Raw genomic sequence first — 25,432 nt, 5'->3', positions numbered from 1 at the left:
CAAAAATTAAAAAAAAAAAAAGAGAGAAAGTAAAGGCTCTGGCTCTCCGTGCTTATGGAAATCTCATCGTCATTAATTTGCACAGAACCATTAAAAACAGCCTTTACCAGCAGGGTTCCAGTGTTAATTAGAACTCAGGCTGGGAGCAGCCGCCGGGGCGGCACCGCAGCCCGGGCGGGAGGAACCCGCCGCGCTCCCAGCTCCGTCCCCGCCGCCCGGGCCCCGGCTGCCCGCAGGGCCCGGGTGGGCGGCGGAGGCCACATTTCTGGAAAGGAGAAAACGCTCCGACGCTTCGTCCACTTTCGCGTGGTGAAGTCTTAAAAATTCTGGAATCTGTAAGGATTTGGCAGTAGGATTTAACCACTGACCACGTCAACAACACATCGCCGCTACTTTTACCAAAAACACACGCGCACGGAACTCGGCCGTTTCGCGCGCGGGCACCTGTCCCGGCCTCCTCGCAGAAAGCGGCCCCTCGCGTGGGCGCGGGCTCGGGTGGGCGCGGGGGCCGCGGACCCGGAAGGGGTTCGGCGCCGGGGGAAGGCGAGCGGGGAGCGGGGCGGGGAGGCCCGAGGGGACCCACAGCCCCGCGTGGGCCCGGCCGGGGGCGCGCGCCCGAGACCGCCCCGTGTGCACGCGCCCGGCTCCCGCCCGCCCCCCGCCCCGCGCGCCCCTCGGAGCCGGGAGCCGGAGCGCGGGCTCAGCGCGGCCTGGAGAGCCGGGAAGGCCGGTCCGCCGCCCTCGCCCCGCTGCGGGTCGGAGGAGCCGCGCGCGCTCGCAGGTGCCGGGGAGGCCGCGGCTCCCACAGGTGCCGGGCAGAGGCCGCGCGCATGCGCCGGAGCCCACCCGCCAGGCTGCGCGTGCGGGGCCCGGTGGGCGCTGGGGGCTGCGAGGCGCCACGGCGAGGTAGGGCGGGCCGCGGGGAGGCGGCGGCGGGGAGCGGCGGGAGGAGCGGGAAGGAGCCCGGGGCGCGGGTTGGAGGGGGCGGCGGGGCCGGGAGAGGACTGAGGGGAGGCCGGGGTCCGAGCGGAGCGCAGCGGGGGGAGGCCGGGGTCCGAGCGGAGCGCAGCGGGGGGAGGCCGGGGTCCGAGGGGAGCGCAGCGGGGGGAGGCCGGGGTCCGAGCGGAGCGCAGCGGGGGGAGGCCGGGGTCCGAGGGGAGCGCAGCGGGGGGAGGCCGGGGTCCGAGGGGAGCGCAGCGGGGGGAGGCCGGGGTCCGAGCGGAGCGCAGCGGGGGGAGGCCGGGGTCCGAGCGGAGCGCAGCGGGGGGAGGCCGGGGTCCGAGGGGAGCGCAGCGGGGGGAGGCCGGGGTCCGAGCGGAGCGCAGCGGGGGGAGGCCGGCAGGGGAGGGGGCGGCGCGGCCCGCGGCGGGGTGGGCGGTGGCGGGTGGTTTCCCCGCGGGCTCCCCCGGGGGGCGGCGACCCACGCTCTAGGACAATGAGCGGCCCGCGCTGCGCCCGCAGTCACCGCCCCCGCCGGAGCTGGAGCCTGGGCGGAAGCCGAAGCCGGAGCCAGCGCGCGGGGACTGGCGGGGGCTCCTCCCGCGGCTGCCGGGCTCGGCTGCCGACACGTCGCGGGGATCGGCTGCCCGGCGCTGGTGAGGGGGGGGTCCCTTCTGGAATCCGGTCACAGGGAGGGGAGCGCGGCCCCGCGCGATCCTCTCTTGGAGCCTCCGCGAGCCCCCAGCACTCCCGGCCCCGACGCGCCCCCGACACCCGCTGGGGACCTGGAGACTGCGCGGGCTCCCCCGAAGTCCAGCCCGGAGTACCCTCCAGCCCCCGCCCCACGTACGGGGGAGACCCCCGGGCAGTCGGGGCGGGATTCCGCGAGGGTCCCTCCTTTCGGGCTGGGCAGCTTTTGGAGCGTTGAAAGAGGGTTAACCAAAGTCCCACCACGTTTTTAGAGTCTTGCAGAACCATGTTCCCCCTCCACCCACTCCAGTGTCTATTCTAAGGGACGGTAAGGGAACAAATCCGTGCAGTGAGCTTTATTCTGCTCAGCCCACGAAAGCCAGCGCCATCAGACTGTAAAGTTCCTGGCATCCCCTCAGGCACTCAGTGAAAAGTTCGCCCCGTTCCCGCTGCTCCCTCCTCCATTTCCCACAGAGGAGCCTGAGTAACTACTCAGGCTTCAATTAGGAACCCTTAATGGATGTCAATGGAACCCTTCAGCCTTTTATCCTGAGCTAATAATATGCTATTATTAGAATAATCCTCCCCACTCCTGACATCACCGAAGGGAGCTGAGCATTCTAATGCCTACAGGTTTGCTCCAGCAACGACTGATGTCTGTGAATTTATGGTAATTGCATTGCAATGCTCCTATCCGCGCATAACTTAGCAAAAATTGTAATGAGATAAAATTTGAGCTTTGCTGGTCATAGCGTTAGAAAGCACATAATAAAATTCGTTAAAAGATGTTGCTTACAGTATAGTCAGTTGTAGCGCAGCCACGTTTGGATCAATTACAGACCTCCAAGTTAAGGGAGGTCCCAAAAGTTTATAACGCTGTTTCCCCTGTGTCTTTTTTTTTTTTTTTTTTTTTTTGAGACGGAGTTTCGTTCTTGTTACCCAGGCTGGAGTGCAATGGTGCGATCTCGGCTCACCGCAACCTCCGCCTCCTGGGTTCAGGCAATTCTCCTGCCTCAGCCTCCCGAGTAGCTGGGACTACAGGCCGCGCCACCATGCCCAGCTAATTTTTTGTATTTTTAGTAGAGACGGGGTTTCACTATGTTGACCAGGATGGTCTCGATCTCCTGACCTCGTTATCCACCCGCCTTGGCCTCCCAAAGTGCTGGGATTTTGATGCTTAGAAATGTGTAGATACACAAACACCATTGTGTTACAGTTGCCTGCAGTATTGTATGTGGTGTACAGGTGTGCATTCTGGAGCAGGAGGCTGTGCGGTAGAGCTCAGGTGTGTAGCAGGTTGCACTGTCTAGGTGTGTGCAAGTGCCCTGTGTGATGTTCACACAATGATGGGGTCACCTAACTACCCTTTTTCCGAACCTATCTGCATCTGAACCATTCATGACTATATTTAAGCCAGTATTGGGCTTGGGAGGAGGGGAAAAAACTTAAATGTGGCTCTGAAACTATCGCTAAAGAAATTCCCAGGCCAGGCTTGGTGGCTCACACATGTAATCTAGCACTTTTGGGAGGCTGAGGCGGGTGCATTTCCTGAGCTCAGGGGTTCGAGCCCAGCCTGGGCAACATGGTGAAACACTGTCTCTACTAAAAAAAAAAATAAAATAAGAAAAATTAGCTGGGCCTGGTGCCATGCACCTATAATCCTAGCTAGTCAGGAGACTGAGGCAGGAGAATTGCTACAACCTGGGAGGCAGAGGTGATTGCAGTGAGCTGAGATTGTGCCACTGCACGCCAACATGGGCGGCAGAGCAAGACTCCGTCTCAAAAAAAAAAAAGAAAGAAAGAAAAGAAAAAGAAATTCCCAGGGAGCAGAACTCTGTGTGTTGTCCTCTGGCTTTCCTGATATCTGGGCCTAACTTGACCCTCAGAGCACTTTGCCCTGGGATGATGAAAAATCTGGAAAGGTGGTTCGGAGGTCATTGCATCATTTGTAAATTCCAAGACAAACCAGCTTCAGTGGGGTTTCCATATGTTTTGGTACAAGCAGCAACATTGGCAGTGGGAACCCAGCAGGTCTCCTCTTAGAGTCTGGTACAGATAGCTCATCTTTGTCCCTGTGCTGACACAAAGAGACTCTCCGTGCTGTGGATGCCTCCATCTGGGCACACATTTCAGTGTTTTCTAAATACCAATAGTACAGATTGCTCAGTAATAATAGCTCTGCTGCAAATCTGGAATCACTCAGGCAGCTGCAGCGCCCCTAAACCTCCTTGCATCCAAGGCTGTGATCAGGGAGGACCGATGTCTGAGTGGGCTTGAGAAGTGCTGGGAGACCAGCGGGTTTCCTGATCACAAACCAGCCTGTCATTCTGCATATGTCCCCTGGTGACAGGGCAATATCCGCCCTTCTGTGGAGGTCAAGGGCTCATTGTGTCAATTGTTGACTTGATTGCGTTTTCTTTTTTTTCTCTCTTGAAATCATTGTAATTAAGCTAAAATTATAGTGTTGATACCCAGCACATATTTGCTAAGTATTTAACAATGAGCAAAAACTTTAAGAATAAATTAAAACATTTAGGAGTTTACTTTTTGCCAACAACCAGTTTCCTCCAGAAATGATTTTGAAATAAATTGTGCCTTGGAAATAGAAATTGTTGCATGTCTTATGTGCGTTTTGTTTGAAGGATTAGCATGAATTTCCTTCTCTCCTGAATATTTATAGCCCCTTCCAACCCCACTGTGGGTCGGGCACAGTCCTAGGTGCTGGGAATACAATTGCAAGTAAAGCCATCCTAGTTCCCTGCTGTCTGCAGCTGAGACTTTTAATACAATAAAAGGCATTCAGCATATGATTATGTCAATTCTTAGGTAATAACACATCAAGACAAGTGCTTTGAAGGAGAGGAATACATTCCTGTGAATGCACCTAAGAGAGGAATCTTGACTTGAGAACTGAAGTATGACAGGCGTGGCTCAGGAGCCCAGAAGTGGAAGGTTGGCAGGAACATTGAGTGTAAAGGCCCTGTGGTGAGGACTAGAGCTTGGAGAGGCCGGTGAGGGGGCGCTGGAGCAGAGTCCAGTAAAAGTGTAATGTCACCTGATTTTACGGCTGAGTTAATTGTGGCATTTCCTTCTCATAAATTGATGGAACTTTGCACGCTAGGGCAAGCTCCTCCAACCCATGGCCCACGGGCCACATGTGACCCAGGACAGCTTTGAATGCAGCCCGACACAGATTTGTAAACTTCCTTAAAACATTATGAAATTTTTTTTTAAGCTCATCAGCTGTCATTAGTGTTAGTTGATTTTATGTGTGACCCAAGACAGTTCTTCTGATGTGGCCCAGGGAAGCCAAAAAAGTGGACGCCCTTGCTTTAGAGCTTGACAAAGTTGCTCATGGATTAATTTTGTAGCATGGAGATCTCCTGAGTCCTAAAGTAAAATCATTAAATAGGAGGATGCACATAGGATGTTCCTTAAATGAAAAATCACAGTGCTGATGTTAGCTGATATCATTACTGTCTTATAAAGGCTTAGAGTCACAGGGACATACGTATGGCTGTGCTTCTACCAAGTCTACCATCTTTGTCCAAGTCACCTCCATTTCATGCTTGGACTTCTGCAGTAGTCTCTGGTGGGGCTCTGCACGACCTCTCTTTGATCAGGCCCTCCTATAGCAGTCAGAGCAATTATTATTATATTTTGAGATGGAGTCTTGCTCTGTTATCCAGGCTGGAGTGCAGTGGCACCATCTCAGCTCACTGTAACCTCTGCCTTCCGGGTTCAAGTGATTCTCGTGTCTCAGTCTCTTGAGTACCTGGAATTACAGGTGCCTGCCACCATACCCAGCTGAATTTTTTTGTACATTTAGTAGAGATGGGGATCTCAGCATGTTGACCAGACTGGTCTCGAACTCCTGGCCTCAAGTGATCCTCCCCCCTTGGCCTCCCAAAGTGCTGGAATTATAGGCGTGAACTACCACGTCTGGCCCAGAGCAATTATTTTTAAAAATTCTTATAATGTTGGGCCTGTCATAACTTCTCATTATTGCAGGATGCAGTCCACAGTTCTGAATATTCATAGCAAGACCCTTGTTCCATTATCATGGTTGTTGAATAAGCCACACACAACTTAGTGGCTTAAAGCAGTAGCATTTATTATTTATTTATATTTTAAGTTCTGGGGTGCATGTGTGGGAGGTGCAGGTTTGTTAAACAGGTAAGCGTGTGCCATGGTGGTTTGCCGAACCTATCCACCCATCACCTAGGTATTAAGCCCAGCATGCATTAGCTATTTATCCTGATGCTCTCCCTCCGCTGCCTGCAAAAGACCCTAGTGCTTGTTGTTCCCCTCCCTGCGTCCATGTGTTCTCATTGTTCAGCTCCCACTTATGAGTGGGAACATATGGTGTTTGTTTTCCTGTTCCTGTGTTAGTAGGAATAGCATTCAGTTTGCTTGTAAGTCTGCAATCTCACTGGGCACAGCTCACCCTGGTGCCACTCAGCACCAGATGCGAAGCTTGCAGACCAAGCCTGAGGCTTGCCCCAGGAGGATTCACATACTCGAGGCTGGCACAGCAGGGACCCCTCAGGGACTCCCCTGTGACTCTGTAGCCATCTGTGTACTCACTCCAGCGTGGCAGCCACAATGCAGTGGACTCCCTGTGTGCCGAGTCAGGGTCGCCATGGACTGTGTCCTGAGAAATCAGCCAGGTGGAACCAAGTCATGTTTCTCAAGAGGCTTGGAGGTTGCTTTGTGTTGCTTCCTCCTCAGTCCCAGGCCTGCCACATAGAAGGGGACGGAACAGGGTCTCAGCTGTGAGCGGAGGGGAATCTCACTAGGCAGGAAGGGTATGCCCAGCGGGCGCATCCACAGGGCATCTTTGGAAAATAGAATCTGCTTCGTCCACTAAGGTCATGTTTCTTCCTCATAAAAAGGCCACGATGATCCCCAAATCTAATCCTGTTGTGGCATCAGACTCGGGCTCCAGGAAGTCATCATTAAAGTCAGGTGTGAAAGTGCTTCCCTGGGCCCTAGTCCTTCCTCTGATGCAAAGGCTGGTGCTCTAGAGTGATGAGAGACCTTCCCCAAGCCCCCAGTGTACAGCCCTGGGCAGGCACAGGAGAGCCACTGTAGGCCCTCGTGCTTGTCAGGGTTCTCCAGGGAAACAGACCCAGCTGGGTACATTTGTGTGCACATGTGTGTGTGTGTCTACATGTGTGAGAGAGACTAGAGCAAGACTGAAGGAACTGGCTCATTGGATGGTGGCGGTGGGAGTCTGAGATCTGCAGGGCAAGCCTCAGTCTGGAGACCCAGGGAATGCTGGCATTGCAGACTCTTCCTCGGGTCACCTCAGTCTTTTTCTCTTAAGGCTTTGACAGGACAAGGACCACCCACATTGTGAACAGAAACATGCTTTACTTAAAATGTTCCCATATGTATGTTAATCGTCTTTTTAAAAAAACAGTCTTAGGCCAGGTGCGGTGGCTCATGCCTGTACTCCTAGCACTTTGGAAGGCTGAGGCAGGCAGATCACTTGAGGTCAGGAGTTCGAGACCAGCCTGGCTCAACATGGTGAAACCCCGTCTCTACTGAAAATACAAGAAAATTAGCACAGGAAGTTAGAGCATTTGGGCAGACATGGTAGACTTTTGAAACAAACTGTGATGAGTTTAGTGGCATCTCCTGCAGTAAAATCTCATATTATTAAGCATAAACGGTAGCCTATCACTGGAAATGAACCCCAGCCTTAAGGCCATGTTCGTTTCAGGCCATGATGCTGCTCTTTGGCCTTCTCAGCCGTGATCTGAAAGGGTCTCTGTTTGCAAAGCTCAGTGTAAGGATCTTTCACAGCCTGAGTTGCTATGCACTTTTGAATCATGGTGGAATGGCGTGGCAGTTTGATCAAGTATCACGTTCTCATGCTGTAAGTGGCATCCACAGTATGCCCTGTGTCCTTGGAAGCCCCTATACAAAATCAAAAGTCCTTCTGTAGTCACTTCTGTGGCCAAGGGCCAGTCAGAGTGGGAGGTGGCTCACCGGCGACCCCTAAGAGGGTGGCCAATGACTGAATTCAGGTGGCCTGGCAGGAGAAGGCAGAGCTCTTACAGGGGAACGCCTCAGGTGTCCCGGCCCTCGTAAGTTGTCCACTGGTGGAGCCCACACAAACCTTGGAGAGGGTGAGCTGCCAGGAGGTCATCAGAGCAAAGATCAGGCTGTGCTGTGCTTCTCTGCAGAGGCAGCCTGCCAGACCTGGCTTTATTCCTCTGAAACTGTCTCATGCACTTAGGGGTTTCCCCTAGGGAATTCTGAACACTGGACGGTCTCCTGGGGAGACGCTCTTCCACAGCGAGGCCTGTCCTGGCGCCTGGCAAGCCACACACTGCAACCTGCTCAGGTTCCAACCCAGGTGCCCCGCGGTGTTTGCCAAGGTGGGATCCTTTTTTTCTTAAATAATCACCTTTGTGAGACTGAACTGTCCTCTCATCTCACCCCGAACACACCACAGATGTTAACTTCAAGCCTGCAGTTTAGAGAAAAAACTGAAATAAAAATTTGTTGGCCAGGTGCATTGGTTCATGCCTGTGAATCCCACTGCTTTGGGAGGCTGAGGTAGGGGCTTTGCTTAAGGCCAGGAGTCCCAGGCTGCAGTGAGCCCTGATTGCACCCCAGTACTCCAGGCTGTGTTGACAGAGTGAGACCTTATCTCTAAGACACAATGAAATAAAAACCAGTATGTCGACAGCCTTCATGTGTAAACCATATTTAGTCAGACATTAGAAGAGTTTGCAAAGAACAAATAATAACATCAGGTTGCTCCCATTCAGTCTCAAGGTATAATTATAGACACATCGGTTTTGCATCCACACTCCTGCCAGGCAATTGCAGGACCATCTGGATATGAAACTGCCTCTTCCTGCTCATATAACTGCACTCTTACTTGACCACAAATCTTGATTTCTACATCAAAAATAGTAGCTAAAATATCAGTAACAATGACAAATCAATTCTCATGTCGTCGACCTTTCTTTTGCACACAGTGACCTGGCTGGTTTGGGGTTGGTTGAGAAGTGCTTGCCTTTGGGGATCTCAGGTTCTTTCCCTGGACCTAAAGCAGCAATTTGTCATTGTTCCCCAATTATGGAGTCCGAGTAGCAAGTACAAGCTGAATAACATCCTACTTTTGAGAATCTTGCTGATATTTGTGATGATGCAGGCGCAGCAGAATTGGGACTCGGTCAAATCTTAAAACACGAAAAGGAAGTGGGAGAGAGGAGTTTCTGCCCTCTTCAGTTTGTACCAATGATTCAAATAAACCCATGAGATTATTAGAAAAGGCAGAATTTAGGAATCTGTTCTATATTCAACTCTGCCAGAACTTGTTTGTGATCTTGGACAAGTCTCTTTTACGAGACCCACAGCTCAGAACTTTAAAGATGCCAAAACACGAGTTCTTAGATTCATGTATTTCCACTCGGCTGGAACTTTTAGTAACTAAGTTATTCAGCGGCACAATCATGAAGAATACTGAAGTAAAGTGAGCATTATTATCTGGCGATTAACTTTACTTAGATGTGTTTAAGATTGTATGGTTTGCATTTGCTTTTATTAGCAGGCTAGATTACTTAATTGATAAATAATGGTAGCTATTTAAACATATGACATAACATTTTAAATTGTAAATTATTTCAAACAACAAAATGCAAAAAAAGAAACATGTATCCCACTAAGATTTAATACATGTTATCATTTTGCCATTTAGGCTTCAAATATTTTTTGTTTGTTTTTTTTTGTAAGAAACCAGATGAGGCTGGGGTGGTGCCTCACTCCTGTAATCTTAGCACTTTAGGAGGCTGATGCAAGAGGATCACTGGAGTCCAGGAGTTCAAGAGAGCCTGGGCAACATAGTGAGACCCTATCTCTCCGAAAAACAAAGGAACCCAAATGATACAGTGTGTGGTGTGAACAGAGACACTGGAAGCCCTGTGGTCCTCTCCCCAACCTCCTCTTCAGAAGTGATCACTACACACGAATCCATGCCTGTCCTTCCTTTCTCTGTTTTTACACTTCCATAAAAGACATCTGTGTTTTTTAATGTTTAAAATATATGTAAATAGAATCATCCTATATCTTTCTGCAACTGTAAACCTTCAAAAGTTCAAAATTTTGTTTATGAAATGGGCTCACATTGAGACATGCAGATCTAGGTCATTCATTTGCACAGTGTTAGCTTGACACAGAACCCGTCTGAGTAGCTGAATCAATCCTTTTTTGTAGAAAAGGACACAAAGCAATCTTTCTCAAATCCAAGACTGATCACATTACCGTTCCCATCACTGCTTCCTTTCTTCAAACACCGCCGGTGGATTCCGTTGTGGTCAAGGTGACTGGGACCCCGGGCTGGCCCCACCAGACCCCCTACACTCTGTGCCGTCCGACCACATCTGGTCTCTAGAGCCTGTCAAGCTTGTCTCTCCCTTGAGGACTCCTCTGCTGCTCTCCTGCTCCTCTCTCAGCTTGCAGCACGGCTTTCATATTCTGGGAGGATGCACCTGTCACCACTGTTAGAACCAGGTCTGTCTGTACTCATCTCCTAGTTTCCTTGCTGCTCCCTTCAAGAGTTTGTCCTGGTTTCTGATTCCATTCAATGGGTGCATTGGCTCAATGCCTGCCTTCTGAAGTGAGGCCTGAGTCCCACGGGGCTGACATCAACTTGGTCTGGTTCCTTGGTATACCTTTTTAGTAGCTGGCGCAAGCTGTCTGGCACATTGTAAATGCTTCATATATATCTGCTCAATAAGCAAATGAATGAATATTGCTAATTAGTTATCAGTATTGAGATAACAATGGGAATTTAACAGATTGAACAGTTGTGAGCAATTGTAGGATTTATTCAGCCCAGGAATCTCTCCTTTTTGATTCCAGCTGAGTATCCTTGGTAGGACATTCAACTTTGATTTCAGTTTTAAAATGAAACGTTCATTTTAAAAGAGACAAGTTGACCCAAACATTGCTCAGAATTGGGTTTCAGAGCTGGACCTTTCAGGAGAGTCTTTCAGCTGGTGTGACTCTCTCCAGAGCCTTGGTGCTTTGGTGTGACCTGGGTATTTCACTCTTTATGTCTGGCTTATTAATTCTTGAATCAGAGCCACAGGGATGGGCTGATGCTTCCTATTTCAACATATTGTCAGCTTTTACCGCAGTGACACTCATGGAAACCCAGAGTAAGCTTTGTATTCCTCTGACTTGAAGACCCTTCTGGATGAATACACTGATTTATTTTCATCCAGTTTTCTTTCAGTACTTCCAAATCTGTGATTCCGGTGAGCGCCGATTGTGATACAACCAAAGTGAGGGCTGGTGCCAGTGGCTCACAGTCCAAATTTTCGACCAAGTCAATGGCACGCTTCCTGTGCAAGGGTGTCTCATTCCTCTTCTGCTTTCAAGTATGGTCCCTGCAGGTGTAGTGTCACATCAGAAATGAAGGAACAACAGTCACTAAGCTCCATACTACAAAGTATCAGCTCGGCTGGGTGACCCCCAACTAGACGGTACTGAAGGAACTGAGAGGCAAACACCCAGATAGAACAGCAAAGTGGGTCTGTCTAGGGGGCCAGTAGCCTACCGACCTGAGAGCATTCCAGGCTGAAGGCCCTGAACAGATTCTGATCCACACATTTATTCTGTCTGAACAGGTGACCGTTATTAACAAACAGGTGTTCTGTACTTTCCCATAACTCAAAAATATACCAAGCAGGCAGGTGCTACCTGCTCACCACTGACTACAGACAAACTAGGAGGTATTCTCCACAAGGGAGCCGTGGGGGCAGAGTGAACCTAATTTATCTCAGCAGCATACCATGTCCATCTTAGAATGCTTCCTTTTTTTTTTTTTTTTTGAGATGGAGTTTTGCTCTTGTCTGCAACCTCCACCTCCCAGGTTCAAGCCATTTTCCTGCCTCAGCCTCTCCAGTAGCTGGGATTACAGGTGCCCGCCGCCACACCCAGCTAATTTTTTTTGTATTTTTAGTAGAGATGGGGTTTCAGCATGTTGGCCAGATTTGTTCTCAAACTCCCCACCTCGAGTGATCCACCTGCCTTGGCCTCCCAAAGTGCTGGATTTATAGGCGTGAGCCACCATGCCCGGCTATGCTTACATATTTTAAAAATCCATTAATCAGATACAGGAAGCAGATCAGTAAATCTATGCAACAAGTTTCATATCTGAGGCGTCCCCTCTGTGCACACCATATTGCCTCCCCAAAGAGCTCACAGCGGGCAGTGGCTAAGGTTCCAGACACACAGGTGCCCCTCACCTCCCTTGCGTCTGGCTTTGAACCTGCCTGCAGAGCTGGAAGCAGGCATCCTCATGGGATGAGACCATAGGGGCTGTAATGTGTGGCTCTGACCAAACCTCTTAAACTTGTGACCAGCAGGAGTGAATCCCTGCTACTTGGTGAGACCCAGTTCACTAGGGAACAGAAAACAATAGTCTCGGGTGTTTTTTTTTTTTTTTTTTTTTTTTTTTTTTTTTTTTGAGGCCACTTGCTGAAGGCTCCAGAGGCAGAGGGAGAGAGGAGAATACTCCTCGACTTTGGTGTTGGTCTGCTCCTAGTTTTCTTTGATCTTCTGAGACTAGAAACTTAATATTTATGTGCATTGAGCATTTTTTCTTTTATTGAATGAAGATGTCAGCAGTTCCGCCTGTCTCGAGTGCTAGCCGTGAGTGTGAAGTGGGACAGCTGCCAGGAAGGTGCCAGGAATCTGTCTGGGTAGATGCTGTGGGGCCTTGGCACCCTCTTCTTCTCCTGCTGGTGGTGGTGGTGGTGGTGATCGTGGTGGGGTGTCTGTAGTTTAGCTTGCTAGGGCAGCGCTGTACCATGCTCTTTATAAACACCCTGTTTAACTCCAAGATAGTCGGTGAAGTAGGCTTTTGTTTTTAGGAGAAGGATTACAGTTTCCAGGGATGGGAATCTCTGCACGCTAGCCTAAGCTGGAAATGGCATTTATTAACACACTTACCTCAGAAGTACCCCAAAGCTGTCCTTCAGTGTCCCTTGCTTCAGGGTCTCCCTCTCTCGTCCTCTTCCCATTTCTTAGTTTTCTGCTCTGTGTGTGGTTTCATTTCTTCTGCTGGAGATAATGAGCTTTCCCTTGATTCCAGCTCTGTGATCCATGAGGGCAAGGCCTTGCTCCTGCATCAGCCCAGAGGTCGGTGCCTGGCCAGAAGCTGTGCTCTCCCCATACCAGGTCCGGAGAGTTCAGGGTATCTTGTGGGTAGGGAGCTGTGAGCAGCAGCCCAGCCAAGATCCTGAGGCCTGCTTCCTGGGGGTCCCACCCTTCGCTAAGGGAGCCAAGTGACCGAGTGGCAGAAAATGTGCCCACGGTGAGAGGGCCTTCTCGTTTTAGGATGAGATTGCTGAATTGAGCCTATCGCCTGAGCCCTTGGTGGGATTAAGTTACAGGGAAGAGACTCCGCCCTGGGTGTGTCTTTGACACCAAAGGGAAGGCTTTGAAAACGCATTGACCTTCCTGGAGCTTTGCCAACGTGTGCTTGCTTATTTCATCCTGGTAAAAATACAGTGAGGCGGGCATCACACGTAAGGAAGTGTCAGAGACGGGAAATCATCTGCCCAAGGGGCCTTTCGTCAAGGAATGTCTTACTTTCAAGCCCACCCTCCCTCTTCTGAAAGGTGCCTGAGCAGCACCGGGTTTTCACAGATGACCAGTGCTCCTGGACTCCGGTCCCACCTGCTCATTCCGTCAGTTAGAGGGGCAGGTTCCTGCCAGGCTTTGTCACTGCCTGAAGGGGAGTGCCAGTGAGCTTCCTCATCCCTGAGCTCGGGTTTTCTCAACTGTAAGAGGGGGCAGCGTTGTTTGCCTCCTGGGCTGTGTGGTCACTGATGTCACCTGCACAGTTCCTGCCTGCAGTAAAAAAAAAAAACAAAACAAAATGTTAATTCCTCCGTATTACCCATGCATTCTCCAGATACACTCAGAGATTACAAAAATGTGTAAAGAGTAAAAAAAAAAAAAAAAAATCAACCCAATCCCCATCCTTATTTCCATACCTCTTTCTTTCTACATGTTAAAACCTTTTCAAGTTGGTCTATACTTTAAAACCCACAAGTTTTTATGATTATAGAAGCAGCATATATTTATTTTAGAAAAACATTTTATTTGGGAGATAATAAAACCTATCTGTAGTCCAACATCTAGATATAATTACTGATCTCTTTTTTTCTTTTTTTTAAAACCCTCTTTTTTGTGAGACAGCTCATACTTGGAGCTGTCATGTGGATACTATCTTAATCTGCCATTCTTTGTGTAGTTTAAAAACTTGCTTTTATTTTATTATTTTTTTGAGACACAGTCTCATTCTGTTGCCCAGGCTAGAGTGCAGTGACATGATCTTGACTCACTGCAGCCTTGACCTGCAGGGCTCAAGTGATCCTGTGACCTCAGCCTATCAAGTAGCTAGGACTATAGATGCTACACGCCACCACACTCAGCTATTTTTTTTTTTTTTTTGTATTTTTAGTAGGGACAGCATCTCACCATGTTGCCCAGGCTGGCCTTGAACTCCTGACCTTAGGTTATAGTCCCACCTCAGCCTCCTGCAGTGCTGGGATTACAGGCATGAGACACCATGCCCAGCCTCTATGGTTTCATCTGAGTATTTTCGGAGTTGTCATTGTTTTACTTTCCTTGGTTAACATCCATTCATCTATCCATCTATCCATCCACCTGTCCATCCATCCATCCATCCATCCGTCTATCCGTCCATCCGTCCATCCATCCATCCGTCCGTCCATCCATCCATCTTGCCTGTTGTCCTTACAGAGTCCAGCCTGTGCTAATGGTAGAGTGAAAGGTAATCCTCCTTTTTGTGAATTTTATGTTTTTATGGAAAAGGATGACACATATACCTCCCGATCTGTAATGATACTATGTGGTGCTAAAATAAGACTTTCTCTGCAAACACAGACTGTACAGCAACTAAAATCAGAAGTGAGGAAGGTTCATTAGAGAATGTACCATGGGAGCTTGAGCCTAAAGAATGAGCAAGAATTCTGCTTCTCAAACCAGAATGGGGGTTGTCATAGGCAGCGAGAATTGCACAGGCAAAAGCTCTACTATTAATATATGAATACACATATATGCCCTACATACACACACATGCTCACACAGGAACATGCGTGTATACATACACACACCTGTACGCAGGTTATCAGAGCAGCCACGGGCAATTCCATGAGCTCATGCAGTAGGACAGAGGGGTGTGACGCATGAGCGTGGGTGAGTTGGGAGCAGATTGCTCAATACTTTATTTACTGGCCTACAGAGCCTGGACTTCAAGAATATCTATTGTATAAAAGCTCTCTTCAGGAAATTACCAATGATTTTACTTCTTCCAATTAAGTCCTGCTAGGAGATTCACCCTACTGTTACTCCCCTAAATGGCTCCCAAGGGGCAGCTGGTGGAGCCGGGCCAGGCCTGCCCCAGGACCCAGTGCTGCCCTGTCTCCTGCTGTGTCATGCTTAGAACTGAGCAGAGCACCCTGACTTGCTGGATTGTGTCTACAGGATGCAGGGGCAATGGGCGACCCATCTGAACATCGTGGAGGCTTCGCTCAACCCCTGCATGGCTGTAGCAGGCATCAGCTCGGACGGGGCCTGGAGTCTGAATGACTCAAGAGGTGTCGTGGTGCAGTGGCTGATGGCGTGGGCAGTGGAGCCAGTTGCTTGGCTCATTTCTGGCTCTGCCCCTTAAAACTGCATGGCTTATAGAATGCATGATGTTGGTAAAATCACATAAATGGCTGATCACAACACCACCCTCCCAGAAGGCTCATGAGGGTCCTGTGTATTGATATGATATAACACACAATAGAATATTGCCTCGCAAAATAGACGTCCGCTGCTCTGTATGTTTGGACTCACGTGTCGTCAGGTCACGCTGCAGTTCAGCTGATCTCTTAGGAGGTCCTTCATAAAAAAATAAGCTGAAAGAGACCAGGTGCGGTGGCTCATGCCTGTAATCCCAGCACTTTGGGAGGGCAAGGTGGGTGGATCACTTGAGGTCAGGAATTCGAGATCAGCCCGGCCAACATGGTGAAACCCCATCTCTACTAGAAATACAAAAATTAGCTGGGCATGGTGGCAGATGCCTGTAATACCAGCTACTGGGGAGGCTGAGGCAGCAGAATTGCTTGAATCCAGGAGGCAGAGGTTGCAGTGAGCTGAGATTGTGCTATTGCACTACAGCCTGGGCAACAAGGGAGAGACTCTGTCTCAAAAAAAAAAAAAAAAAAAAAAGCTAAAAGAGTATAGATTGTGCTCTGGTGGGACAGACTCTAATGAATGTTGCTTGATATATTATGGGACATTCATTTATTCATTCAATGACTCAACAACTCCACCCTGCAGCAGACACCCTCCCCATTTCTAAACTACACAGAAAATACTGCCTACATTTGCTTTTCGTTTTCTTCTATCCGCGTAGTATCTCATTGCTTGAACCACTGTAGGTATCCTAAAGGCAGACACTAACAGCAGAAGCCACTTTTCTTATCCTCCAGGACAGCACACAACCTCGCTTTTAGTAGCCCTATGGCAAAGTTAAATATGGGATGCATTTTACAAGGAAAATATATTTCCTGAGTGGTGTATCCTCGTGGCTAGCTTTAGGCTGTGTAATGCTGCACATTTTGATGGTCTTCCTTACACTATTTTCTATGCCTTAAAGAGTCCTGAGAAAATGTGGATCAGGGCTGGGTGTAAGGACAGCTAGCTCCACAGAGCATCGGTGTCCACAATGGCACCGACTCCCTCCTTGCTGTACCCTCCTTTGGTCCTGCCTGCCCAGAAGCCGTGGACGTTTTCATTTGGTCCTAGAGAGGAAATAACCTTGAAAAGCAGTATTTGTAGGAACAGTTGAAAGTGAATCAATACATTGAATCAAAGAGAAATCCTGAGTGGGTGTGATGGCCCACACCTGTAGTCCCAGCAAATTTAGGAGGCTGAGGCAGGTGGATCACCTAAGCCGGGAAGTTCAAGACTACCTTGGGCAACATAGTGAGATTTCCGTTTCTACTAAACATACAAAAATTAGCCAGCTATGGTGGTGCACCCTGGTAGTCACAGCTACTTGGGAGGCTGAGGTGGGAGGATCTCTTGAGCCCAGGAGTTGAGGCTGCAGTCAGCCATGATTGTGCCACTGTCCTCCAGGCTGGATAACAGAGCAAGACCCTGTCTCAAAAAACAAACAAAAGAAATCCTGAGATTCCATGCAAGTTTCTAAGGCACTATACTTTTTCTTAGATTTATGGCTTTTCTTTCTTAATTAACCTCTCAATTCATTGGCTATTTAACTGTGTGAATGGGGTCTCTTTGGTGATGTTGGAGGCCATGTGGGCACGGTCCAGGTTCTATTCCCAGCAACGCTGCGGTCTAAGGGGGCGTGGAAGGACACAGGCAAAGCATGGAAGACGCTGGAAGGAATTTTTCTTTCTTTTTTTTTTTTTTGAGATGGAGTTTTACTCTTGTTGCCTAAACTGGAGCACAATGGTGTGATCTCGGCTCACTGCAACCTCCCACTCCCAGGTTCAAGCAATTCTCTTGCCTCAAGCAATTCTCCTGAGTAGCTGGGATTACAGGCCTGTGCCAGCAAGCCCAGCTAATTTTGTATTTTTTTTTTTTTAGTAGAGACGGGGTTTTGCCATATTGGCCAGGCTGGACTTGAACTCCTGAACTCAGGCAATCCACCCACCCCGTCTTAGCCTCCTGAAGTTTTGGGATTAGAGGTGTGAGCCACCATGCCCAGCCAAAGGACTTTCTTAGAAGCAAAACATACCACAGAAGTTTACAGAAACTCCCTAAGTCAGTTACCACATTCTTTTAAAAAATTAAGCTGACCATAATTGTTTGAAAGAAGACTGTATTTAGCAACCAGTATTATTAAAATAGAGCATGATATTTAATACTGACTAGACTAATGTCCACATTAAATATATAATGTCCACATTGGGAAATCATATTTTTAAATTTGTATTAATAGTAAAAAAATGTATAGAAACTTAAAGTGTAGATATTTATAAGGCCCAGAAGAAACTTATATCCTTTGGGGGAAAATACTGCATATATTTTATTGTTTATATTTGATAATATTTATATTTAATTAGCCTTTGTTCTTATGAAATGATTTCCTAATTACCAGCAAGAAGTAAACTGGTCACTGCCCATCTTCCCCATGCCTCCCACGCCTTCCATAGAAACTGCAATGCTGACTTTCTGTGCATGGCCTGATTGTGACTCCACAAGTGGGTTCTGGAAACCCTTTTTGACAATCACCCACGGTAAAAATCCTTCCAAACGCCCTGATTGAGGGTTGGGAGAGTTTCAGTTATTTCCCAGTAACAAGGATGGGCACCCTGTGCAGAACCTCAGGAAGCCTCTTAGTGGAATTCTGATTCTAGAGCCAACCACAACATGGGGGTGGGGGAAATCCCTTTGGAAATCCCTGACTTCCCATCCAAAGAAATCTGACCCTACCAGTCCACAAGTTGTTGACACCTCAGAGGGTTGCTAAATCCAAAAGACTGAACTCTTCTCCATCTATTTTAAGGTAAAAATTTCAGTAATGGGTCATTCTGGAAAGTAAAAATGCAACCTCTTAATGTTGTCACTTGAGACAAAAAAGGGCCTCTTGCTTAACCTCCTATCCCACGTGGTGTCTGACAGCACATCCATTCTACAGGGAGACCTGCACAGGGCAGGCCTGTTGAGTGTCATGAGACCATCTCCTGGAAAGGCTGCCCAGAGCCTCCTAGAGGGGACGGCGGAGGGCACCCGAGCCCCGGAGGCAGCCGTGCTGCTGCTCAACAGTGTAGCTGCAGATCTCGGTGTCAGAAACACCGCCGCTGATGGAGGTGGACAGGGACCTGCTGGCCTGATTTTGGCTGTGTGGCAGGTGATCTCAGTGCAGTGGTGTCTAAGAAGCCTGGTGGTTCCTCCCGGTGAGAGTGTGAGGCTGTACCATGCTGAGACCATCCCTGGCTCTGCCAGTTTGCTCTGTAACATGAACCAAATGGCAGGCAGGAGGATGGGGGTGGGGGGTGGGGATGACATCCATGGAATATGATAAGGCCACCACCTCTGCTGGAAGGGCCCCTCAGGAGGACACAATTTAATAACATATGTATATTGGAAAAGCAACATTAAGACCTCTTGAATCATTACTTTTGAGATGACTGAGTTTTATTTTTTCTGGGGCCAGCTGGAATAAGAACCAGTTCTATCCCAGGTATGAGTTGAACATCCCAAATCTGAAATTGAATATGCTCCAAAATCTGAAATGTTTTGAGCGCTGACGTAATGCTCATTGGATCCTTTCAGTTTTGGAGTTTTTGGAGTTGAAAATTAAGTATAAATGCAAATATTTTAAAATTCAAAAAATTGAAAATCCTAAAGAGCTCAGGTTTTTGGGATGAGGGCTAGTCAGCCTCTAGCCAGACAGCTTCCTTTTTGGCACAGCAGAGATGGGTCCCTCGCTGCTGGGGGCACTGTGGGCTGCTTTCCAGTATGTCTCTTTGTCATGGAGCTGTCTCTCTTGCTTAACTGTAGTTACAACAAAATGTATACTTATCAAACACTCAGGCTTTGAACTGATTTCATAGGGCTTTTTAGGGCAGAGTTGCAAATTTAAGCTTTTAAAATCCATTTGGGGCTGGGCACAGTGGCTCACACCTGTTATTCCAGCACTTTGGGAGGCCGAGACGGGCGGATCATAAGGTCAGGAGATTGAGGCCATCCTGGCTAACACGGTAAAAGCCCATCTTCACTAAAAATAAAAAAAAATTAGCTGGACATGGTGGCACGAGCCTGTAGTCTCAACTACTCAGGATGCTGAGGGAGAATTGCTTGAACCTGGGAGGTGGAAGTTGCAGTGAGCTGAGACTGCGCCACTGTACTCCAGCCTGGGCAACAGAGTGAGATTGTCTTTAAAAAAAAAAAAATCCATTTGACTGATTGCATGATTCCCTTCAGTCTGTGATGATTAATTACATAAATTTGACTGTCAGGACGGAGGCTCCTGTACATTGCAGGGCAGTCCAGCCAAAGAAAGAACTAAGGAGCTCTGAGACCCCTTTCCAGGCCAAGAAGAAAGTTTACTACAGTGGATTTCTAAGGGCCATGTCTTCTGCATGTAACAGAAGCAGTGTTAAACGAATAAGCCAACTGAGACAGCTAGTTCTCGGATTTTATTTCAGATATGAGGTTCCTGTGTATTTCTGATCTGATAGAAAAGTTTGTCTTAGTTTTGTTATCCCTCTCCTTTTTGCATGACAGCTGGCTGGAAAGACTGCAGTCTTCAGGGCTGGTGCCCTTCACTGAGGCAGCTTCACAGCTTTTCCAGTTTGGTCACCCTTGCATTGTGGTCCTTTCCCTGACACAGGGGACCCTTGTGTCCTGCCCAGCCATTGTCTGTGACCTATCCTGGGACTCAGAGCTTCAGAGTTCTCAAAAACCATCTTAGTATTACACTCTCCAGGCATCTTATGACAATTCTGTGCACACAGGGAGTGTGCCAACATTTTATTGTAAAAGACGGAGGGAGAGAAAGAGACGAGGAGAGTTAGATGTCTGGAGTTTCCAACTTGAAGATACTTTTATTTCTGAGATTACTCGGGAAGCCTTTTCAGGGACACAGTGGCAGAAAGAGCAGGGCATTTATAGTAACTAGGTAATGCTATTATGTATAATAAGTGGAACATCAGAAGATGCTGGGGGACTAAGCATCATTTTTCCTATTTCACTTGAGAGGTAAACACGCAATCTGTATAAAGATTAGCGTGGTCATGTTTTGTATGTCTTTGTTGTCCACATAATTTTCTTTAGAAAGCCAGAATAAAGTTGGCTTATGTGGACCCTAAGACTTCCAAGTTTCTTTCCAGCATCTTAGGGAGTGTCCGTGAAGTGTTTGCCAATTTGGGAAAGATATTTGATTTTATTCTATAATTAATCTGCCAGCACTCACATCTGTCTTCCACTTACTTCATTCAGTCTTTCTGCTCTGATTTTTCTTTTGCTGCATTTAGGCTGTTTGGGTAATTGCTTCTCTGAGGTTTTTCAGGGTTGTAATTCTAAGAATTCAATCAGATTTAGGAGTTGGTGCCATTTGGGGTCCCTGAATTTATGCTTTTGGCTGAAGCTGATTCCAGAGATGCATCCTAGCGCCTATCTACAAATAGTTATAACCGAATTTGAAATAATTAACTGGGAAACACTGAAAGAAAACTGTGATCTGTTAAAAAAAAAAAAAAACTGACAAAATCACACAGTCCAGTGATGCTTTCTCACTAAAGGAGTTCTTGATGCTACTTACGATTTTTATGTTGAAAACAGGAAATTGTTGATATTCCACTGCTTTTGACCTACAGAACTAGCAACTTCATATGGTTCAACTGATGTATGTTGGGCCATGTTTGGTGGTGCCTACTGCTTGAACCGGGTTCTCCTTCTTAGTACTCAAAATCAGGAGAACAGTATCAAGAGGGCAGTTAAAAACATACCTAAATAAATCTGCATGTCTTATTCATCAAACTCTCCAGCAGAGAAAAATCACAGCCCTTTTACCACTAAAACTGAATTCTATAATCTGAACATTGGAGAGGGAAGGGTGGTAGATTCCACTGACACGAAATAACTTTCCTGAAAAATGCACAAATATCCTCTCTTTTTGTCCTATGAACAGGAACAAGAGTATGGTGAGGTGACACGGAAACACCTGATAGCCCAGCAAAGGAAGCTGCAGAGGAAGGGTCCTGCCCCATAAGTGAGGACGGCCTCCAGGAGCACAGCACTGTTTTAACACCCCCTGGCAGTGAATGACGGATAACCGGGTGTATGGGGAGGTGTGGATGCATAAACACGTGGTGAGCTCCTGCGACCAGGACACAGGACACAGGACCAGTATCCTCCTGCTGACCTTGCAGTTGTGTAGCCAGAAGTGGGAGCCACAGAGAAGGAGAGCCCACAGTGGGGCCCTTTTCCAGATGAGGTAAAATCAAGGCTCTGAAGTTTGGGCCACAGCCGGTCTCAGCTTTCTGCGCCTTGAGGGCGAGGTGATGTGTCAGAATGTGAAGTGAATGAGTGAGCACGGATCCCTAAGAGCGAGGGTGCACCTGATACCTGGTCACCCAACATTGCAGAGAGGTACAGCCAGTCACCCAGGCTGCAGAGAGAGACACCTCGTCACCTAGGCTGCAAAAAGAACCGCAATAAACTGCAGCTCCAGTCCGTGCTGGATGTTGGCTGGCGTGGTCTTAGACCATTCACCAAGACTTTCTGGGCAGATTTAAAGTTACTGGGGTTCAGAAGCTTAGCACGAGTTGGACACACCCCTCCTTGCAGGAGATGAGAGGGGAAGGGAGAGGGGGTAGCAGCGTCTGAGATCCCTCCCCCTCCCCCCCCACCCACACAACAAAAAAAAAGCGTGGACACACAGAAGTGAAATCTGATCGCGTGCCAGGAAAAGCTGTGAAGCTGGAAACCCCGGAGTGACGCTCGACCTTGGCCAGACCTGCGGGCTGCGGAGCCGGGGGCGTGTGGGTGCAGCACAGCCAAGCCATGGAGCACGCAGTGGCCCCCTGCGTCCTCTACCAGGGGACCGAGCCTGGGGCTGCGGGAGAGCCCGATCAGCCGCCTCCGGGCGCGGGGGAGGGCGAGAGCGAGGGCGCCGCGTCCTCAGCGCAGACACCCTGCAGTCTCAGTGCGTCCCTGTGCTTCAGCTCCGGGGAGGAGTCCCCGCCGCAGTCCCGCTCCCCGGCGGCGGAGGGCGCGGCCACCTCCCCGCCCTCCAGCGGCGGCCCGCGGGTGGTGGAGCGGCAGTGGGAGGCCGGCAGCGCGGGAGCCGCGTCCCCGGAGGAGCTCGCGTCCCCCGAGGAGCGCGCGTGCCCGGAAGAGCCCGCGGCGGCGTCCCCTGAGCCGCGCGCCTGGATTGAGGACCCCACGTGCCCCGAGGAGCCCGCGCCCGTGCCCCCGGGGTTCGGAGCGGAGTACGGGGAGCCGGACCTGGTTCTGGAGGTGTCGGGACGCCGGCTGCGCGCGCACAAGGCGGTGCTGGCGGCGCGCAGCGACTACTTCCGCGCGCGCGCGTCGCGGGACGTGCTGCGGGTGCAGGGCGTGAGCCTAGCGGCGCTGCGGCTGCTGCTGGCTGACGCCTACAGCGGGCACATGGCGGGCGTGCGGCCCGACAACGTGGCCGAGGTGGTGGCCGGCGCGCGCCGACTGCAGCTGCCCGGAGCCGCGCAGCGCGCCACCGACGCCGTGGGGTCGCAGCTGAGCCTGGCCAACTGCTACGAGGTCTTGAGCGCGGCCAAGCGGCAGCGGCTCAACGAGCTGCGCGACGCCGCGTACCGCTTCATGAGCGACCACTACCTGGAGGTGCTGCGCGAGCCCGCCGTGTTCGGGCGCCTGTCGGGCGCCGAGCGGGACCTGCTGCTGCGCCGCCGCCTGCGCGCCGGCCGCGCGCACCTCCTGGCCGCGGCGTTGGGGCCGGCCGGGGAGCGCGCGGGCAGCCGGCCGCAGAGCCCCTCGGGAGACTCGGACGCGCGCGGGGACGCGGCCGTCTACTGCTTCCACGCTGGGGCCGGGGAGTGGCGCGAGCTGACGCGGCTGCCCGAGGGCGCGCCGGCGCGGGGCTGCGGCCTGTGCGTCCTCTACAACTACCTCTTCGTGGCTGGCGGCGTGGCGCCCGCGGGCCCCGACGGCCGGGCCCGCCCTTCCGACCAGGTCTTCTGCTACAACCCGGCCACCGACACCTGGAGCGCCGTGCGGCCCCTGCGCCAGGCGCGCTCGCAGCTGCGGCTGCTGGCCCTGGACGGCCACCTCTACGCCGTGGGCGGCGAGTGCCTGCTCAGCGTGGAGCGCTACGACCCGCGCGCGGACCGCTGGGCCCCGGTGGCGCCGCTGCCCCGGGGCGCCTTCGCTGTGGCACACGAGGCCACCGCCTGCAACGGCGAGATCTACGTGTCCGGAGGCTCGCTCTTCTACCGCCTGCTCAAGTACGACCCGCGGCGCGACGAGTGGCAGGAGTGCCCGTGCAGCAGCAGCCGCGAGCGGTCGGCCGACATGGTGGCCCTTGACGGCTTCATCTACCGCTTTGACCTGAGCGGTGGCCGCGGCGAGGCGCAGGCGGCGGGGCCGGGCGGCGGGGTCAGCGTGTCCCGCTACCACTGCCTGGCCAAGCAGTGGAGCCCGTGCGCCTCGCCCCTGCGCCCGCCCGGCGCCCCCGCGGGCCTGCAGCCCTTCCGCTGCGCCGCCCTGGACGGCGCCATCTACTGCGTCAGCCGCGCGGGCACCTGGCGCTTCCTGCCCGCCCGGGACGGCGAGGCCGGCGGCGACGCGGGCCAGGGCGGCGGCTTCGAGGCGCTGGGCGCCCCCTTGGACGCCCGCGGCGTGCTCATCCCTTTCACGCTCCGCCTGCCCGAGAAGCCCCAAGGAGAGCAGGGCCCCGTGTAGGCCGGCGGGGTAGGCGGGCATCTCCCTCGGGGGCGGGGGCGCTTTGAGGCCAGCGGAGGACAGGTTGGGGGAGTCGGGCCGCTGGTCGCGCTGGTCGTTTGGATGGTTGGAAGGAGCCCCACGGAGGCCGGGCGAGGCCGCTTCCGCTTTGCTTTCCTTTTTGCTTCTCTTTGCTTGTGGGGGTCGATGCTGTGAGACCCAGGGTGTGTGCAGATGGGTCCCTTGACAGGACGCAGAAAAGGCTGTGGGATCCACAGGATGCCGTGGGTGGACGTCGTGGACCTGAGGCCCTGCAGCCGGCCCTGGGGTGTCCTGAACCCCTCAGAGCACCAAGGCTACGCCTGGAGGCCTGGGGCCCTCAAGTAGGTCGCAGCTGACTACCAGTGGAAGCGCTCAGAGATCACGCTTTTTGACTTTGGCTTGAGATGTAAAATTATAACTGATAAGTAAAGCTCTTTCTAATTGAGTTGAAAAGTTTGTACCACTATGTGCTTGCTTTGGTTGGCTCAACTCCAAAAAGAGTAATTTAGTAAGCATTAAAGGTAAAATATTTGATTACCAGTAAGGTTTATTGACCAATGTGAATTGGAAGTATTTCCTTTTCCACACCATTGCTACTCAGACTCAATTTCCTACAGCGGCTCCGTCTCACTGTTGGACCAACAGGGCTTTGATATTTTCTGTTTAAGGGATGTTAACTGTGGTCAACGATGTAGCGTTGATTTGTCATTATTTAAATTTTAAGTCTTCAGTGGCTAAATGTTACCAAACAGCATATCATAAGTAGGAAAAACTTTCAGGGGTGTTTGTCTATCTAAAAAGCAGTCTTCAGTAGCCCACTCTGTATGCCCAGCCACTTCCATATTTTGAAATGAGATAAAATTCCAGAAAGGAAAAATCATTTTGTTCTGTAAAAATCTGTAGGCACATTTTGAACCCACTATTTCTGATGTCTTAAATATGGATCGTGTAGTTGTGATGAGGGAGAATAATTTTTACAATTACTATTCCAAGAAAGTGCTTCAGTGACAGTGGGCATAGTAAGGTATATAACAAGGAAGTGACATGCTTGTGCACAGTAGGTTAGCAAGTAAACTGCATGTTCTTAATTGAATTGAACTGCAAAATGCCCGAATAGAATTAACATGAGGCTCACTGCGTTGATTGACAGGCTGTGAGGATTAAAAACAAATCAATTGGGTCTTTCCTCATTTAACATTTTATTTCTCAAGTGTGTGTATGGAGGACTTAGAAGTTTGAGGATGAGATACATGCTCACAAATAGAGGCAAACATTTGAACTCTGAATCCAACCCATTTTC

At 50.4% G+C, this 25,432-nt stretch overlaps 1 protein-coding gene across 2 annotated transcripts; it reads left to right on the top strand.

Annotated features, from left to right (window-relative positions):
- The first annotated feature begins 222 nt into the window (after positions 1 to 222).
- Positions 223 to 25,432, top strand: KBTBD11 (kelch repeat and BTB domain containing 11). Of its 2 annotated transcripts, none has more exons than XM_074384209.1 (2): positions 223 to 335; positions 21,344 to 25,432. In XM_074384209.1, exon 2 carries the CDS (start codon positions 22,219 to 22,221, stop codon positions 24,109 to 24,111), a length of 1,893 nt encoding a protein of 630 aa, XP_074240310.1. In that variant the 5' UTR covers positions 223 to 335; positions 21,344 to 22,218; the 3' UTR covers positions 24,112 to 25,432. The 2 variants fall into 2 exon arrangements, with proteins under 2 accessions (XP_074240310.1, XP_039317078.2); XM_039461144.2 differs by lacking the exon at positions 223 to 335 and adding an exon at positions 346 to 906.

This window comes from Saimiri boliviensis, chromosome 13, assembly GCF_048565385.1.
Source record: "Saimiri boliviensis isolate mSaiBol1 chromosome 13, mSaiBol1.pri, whole genome shotgun sequence".
In the NCBI taxonomy this organism is placed as follows: Eukaryota; Metazoa; Chordata; class Mammalia; order Primates; family Cebidae; genus Saimiri; species Saimiri boliviensis.
This window is presented reverse-complemented; position numbering and strand designations above follow the sequence as displayed.

Bases quoted from the DNA above. Each gene is read 5' to 3' on its own strand.
- KBTBD11 (XM_074384209.1), top strand. From the start codon at position 22,219: ATGGAGCACGCAGTGGCCCCCTGCGTCCTCTACCAGGGGACCGAGCCT.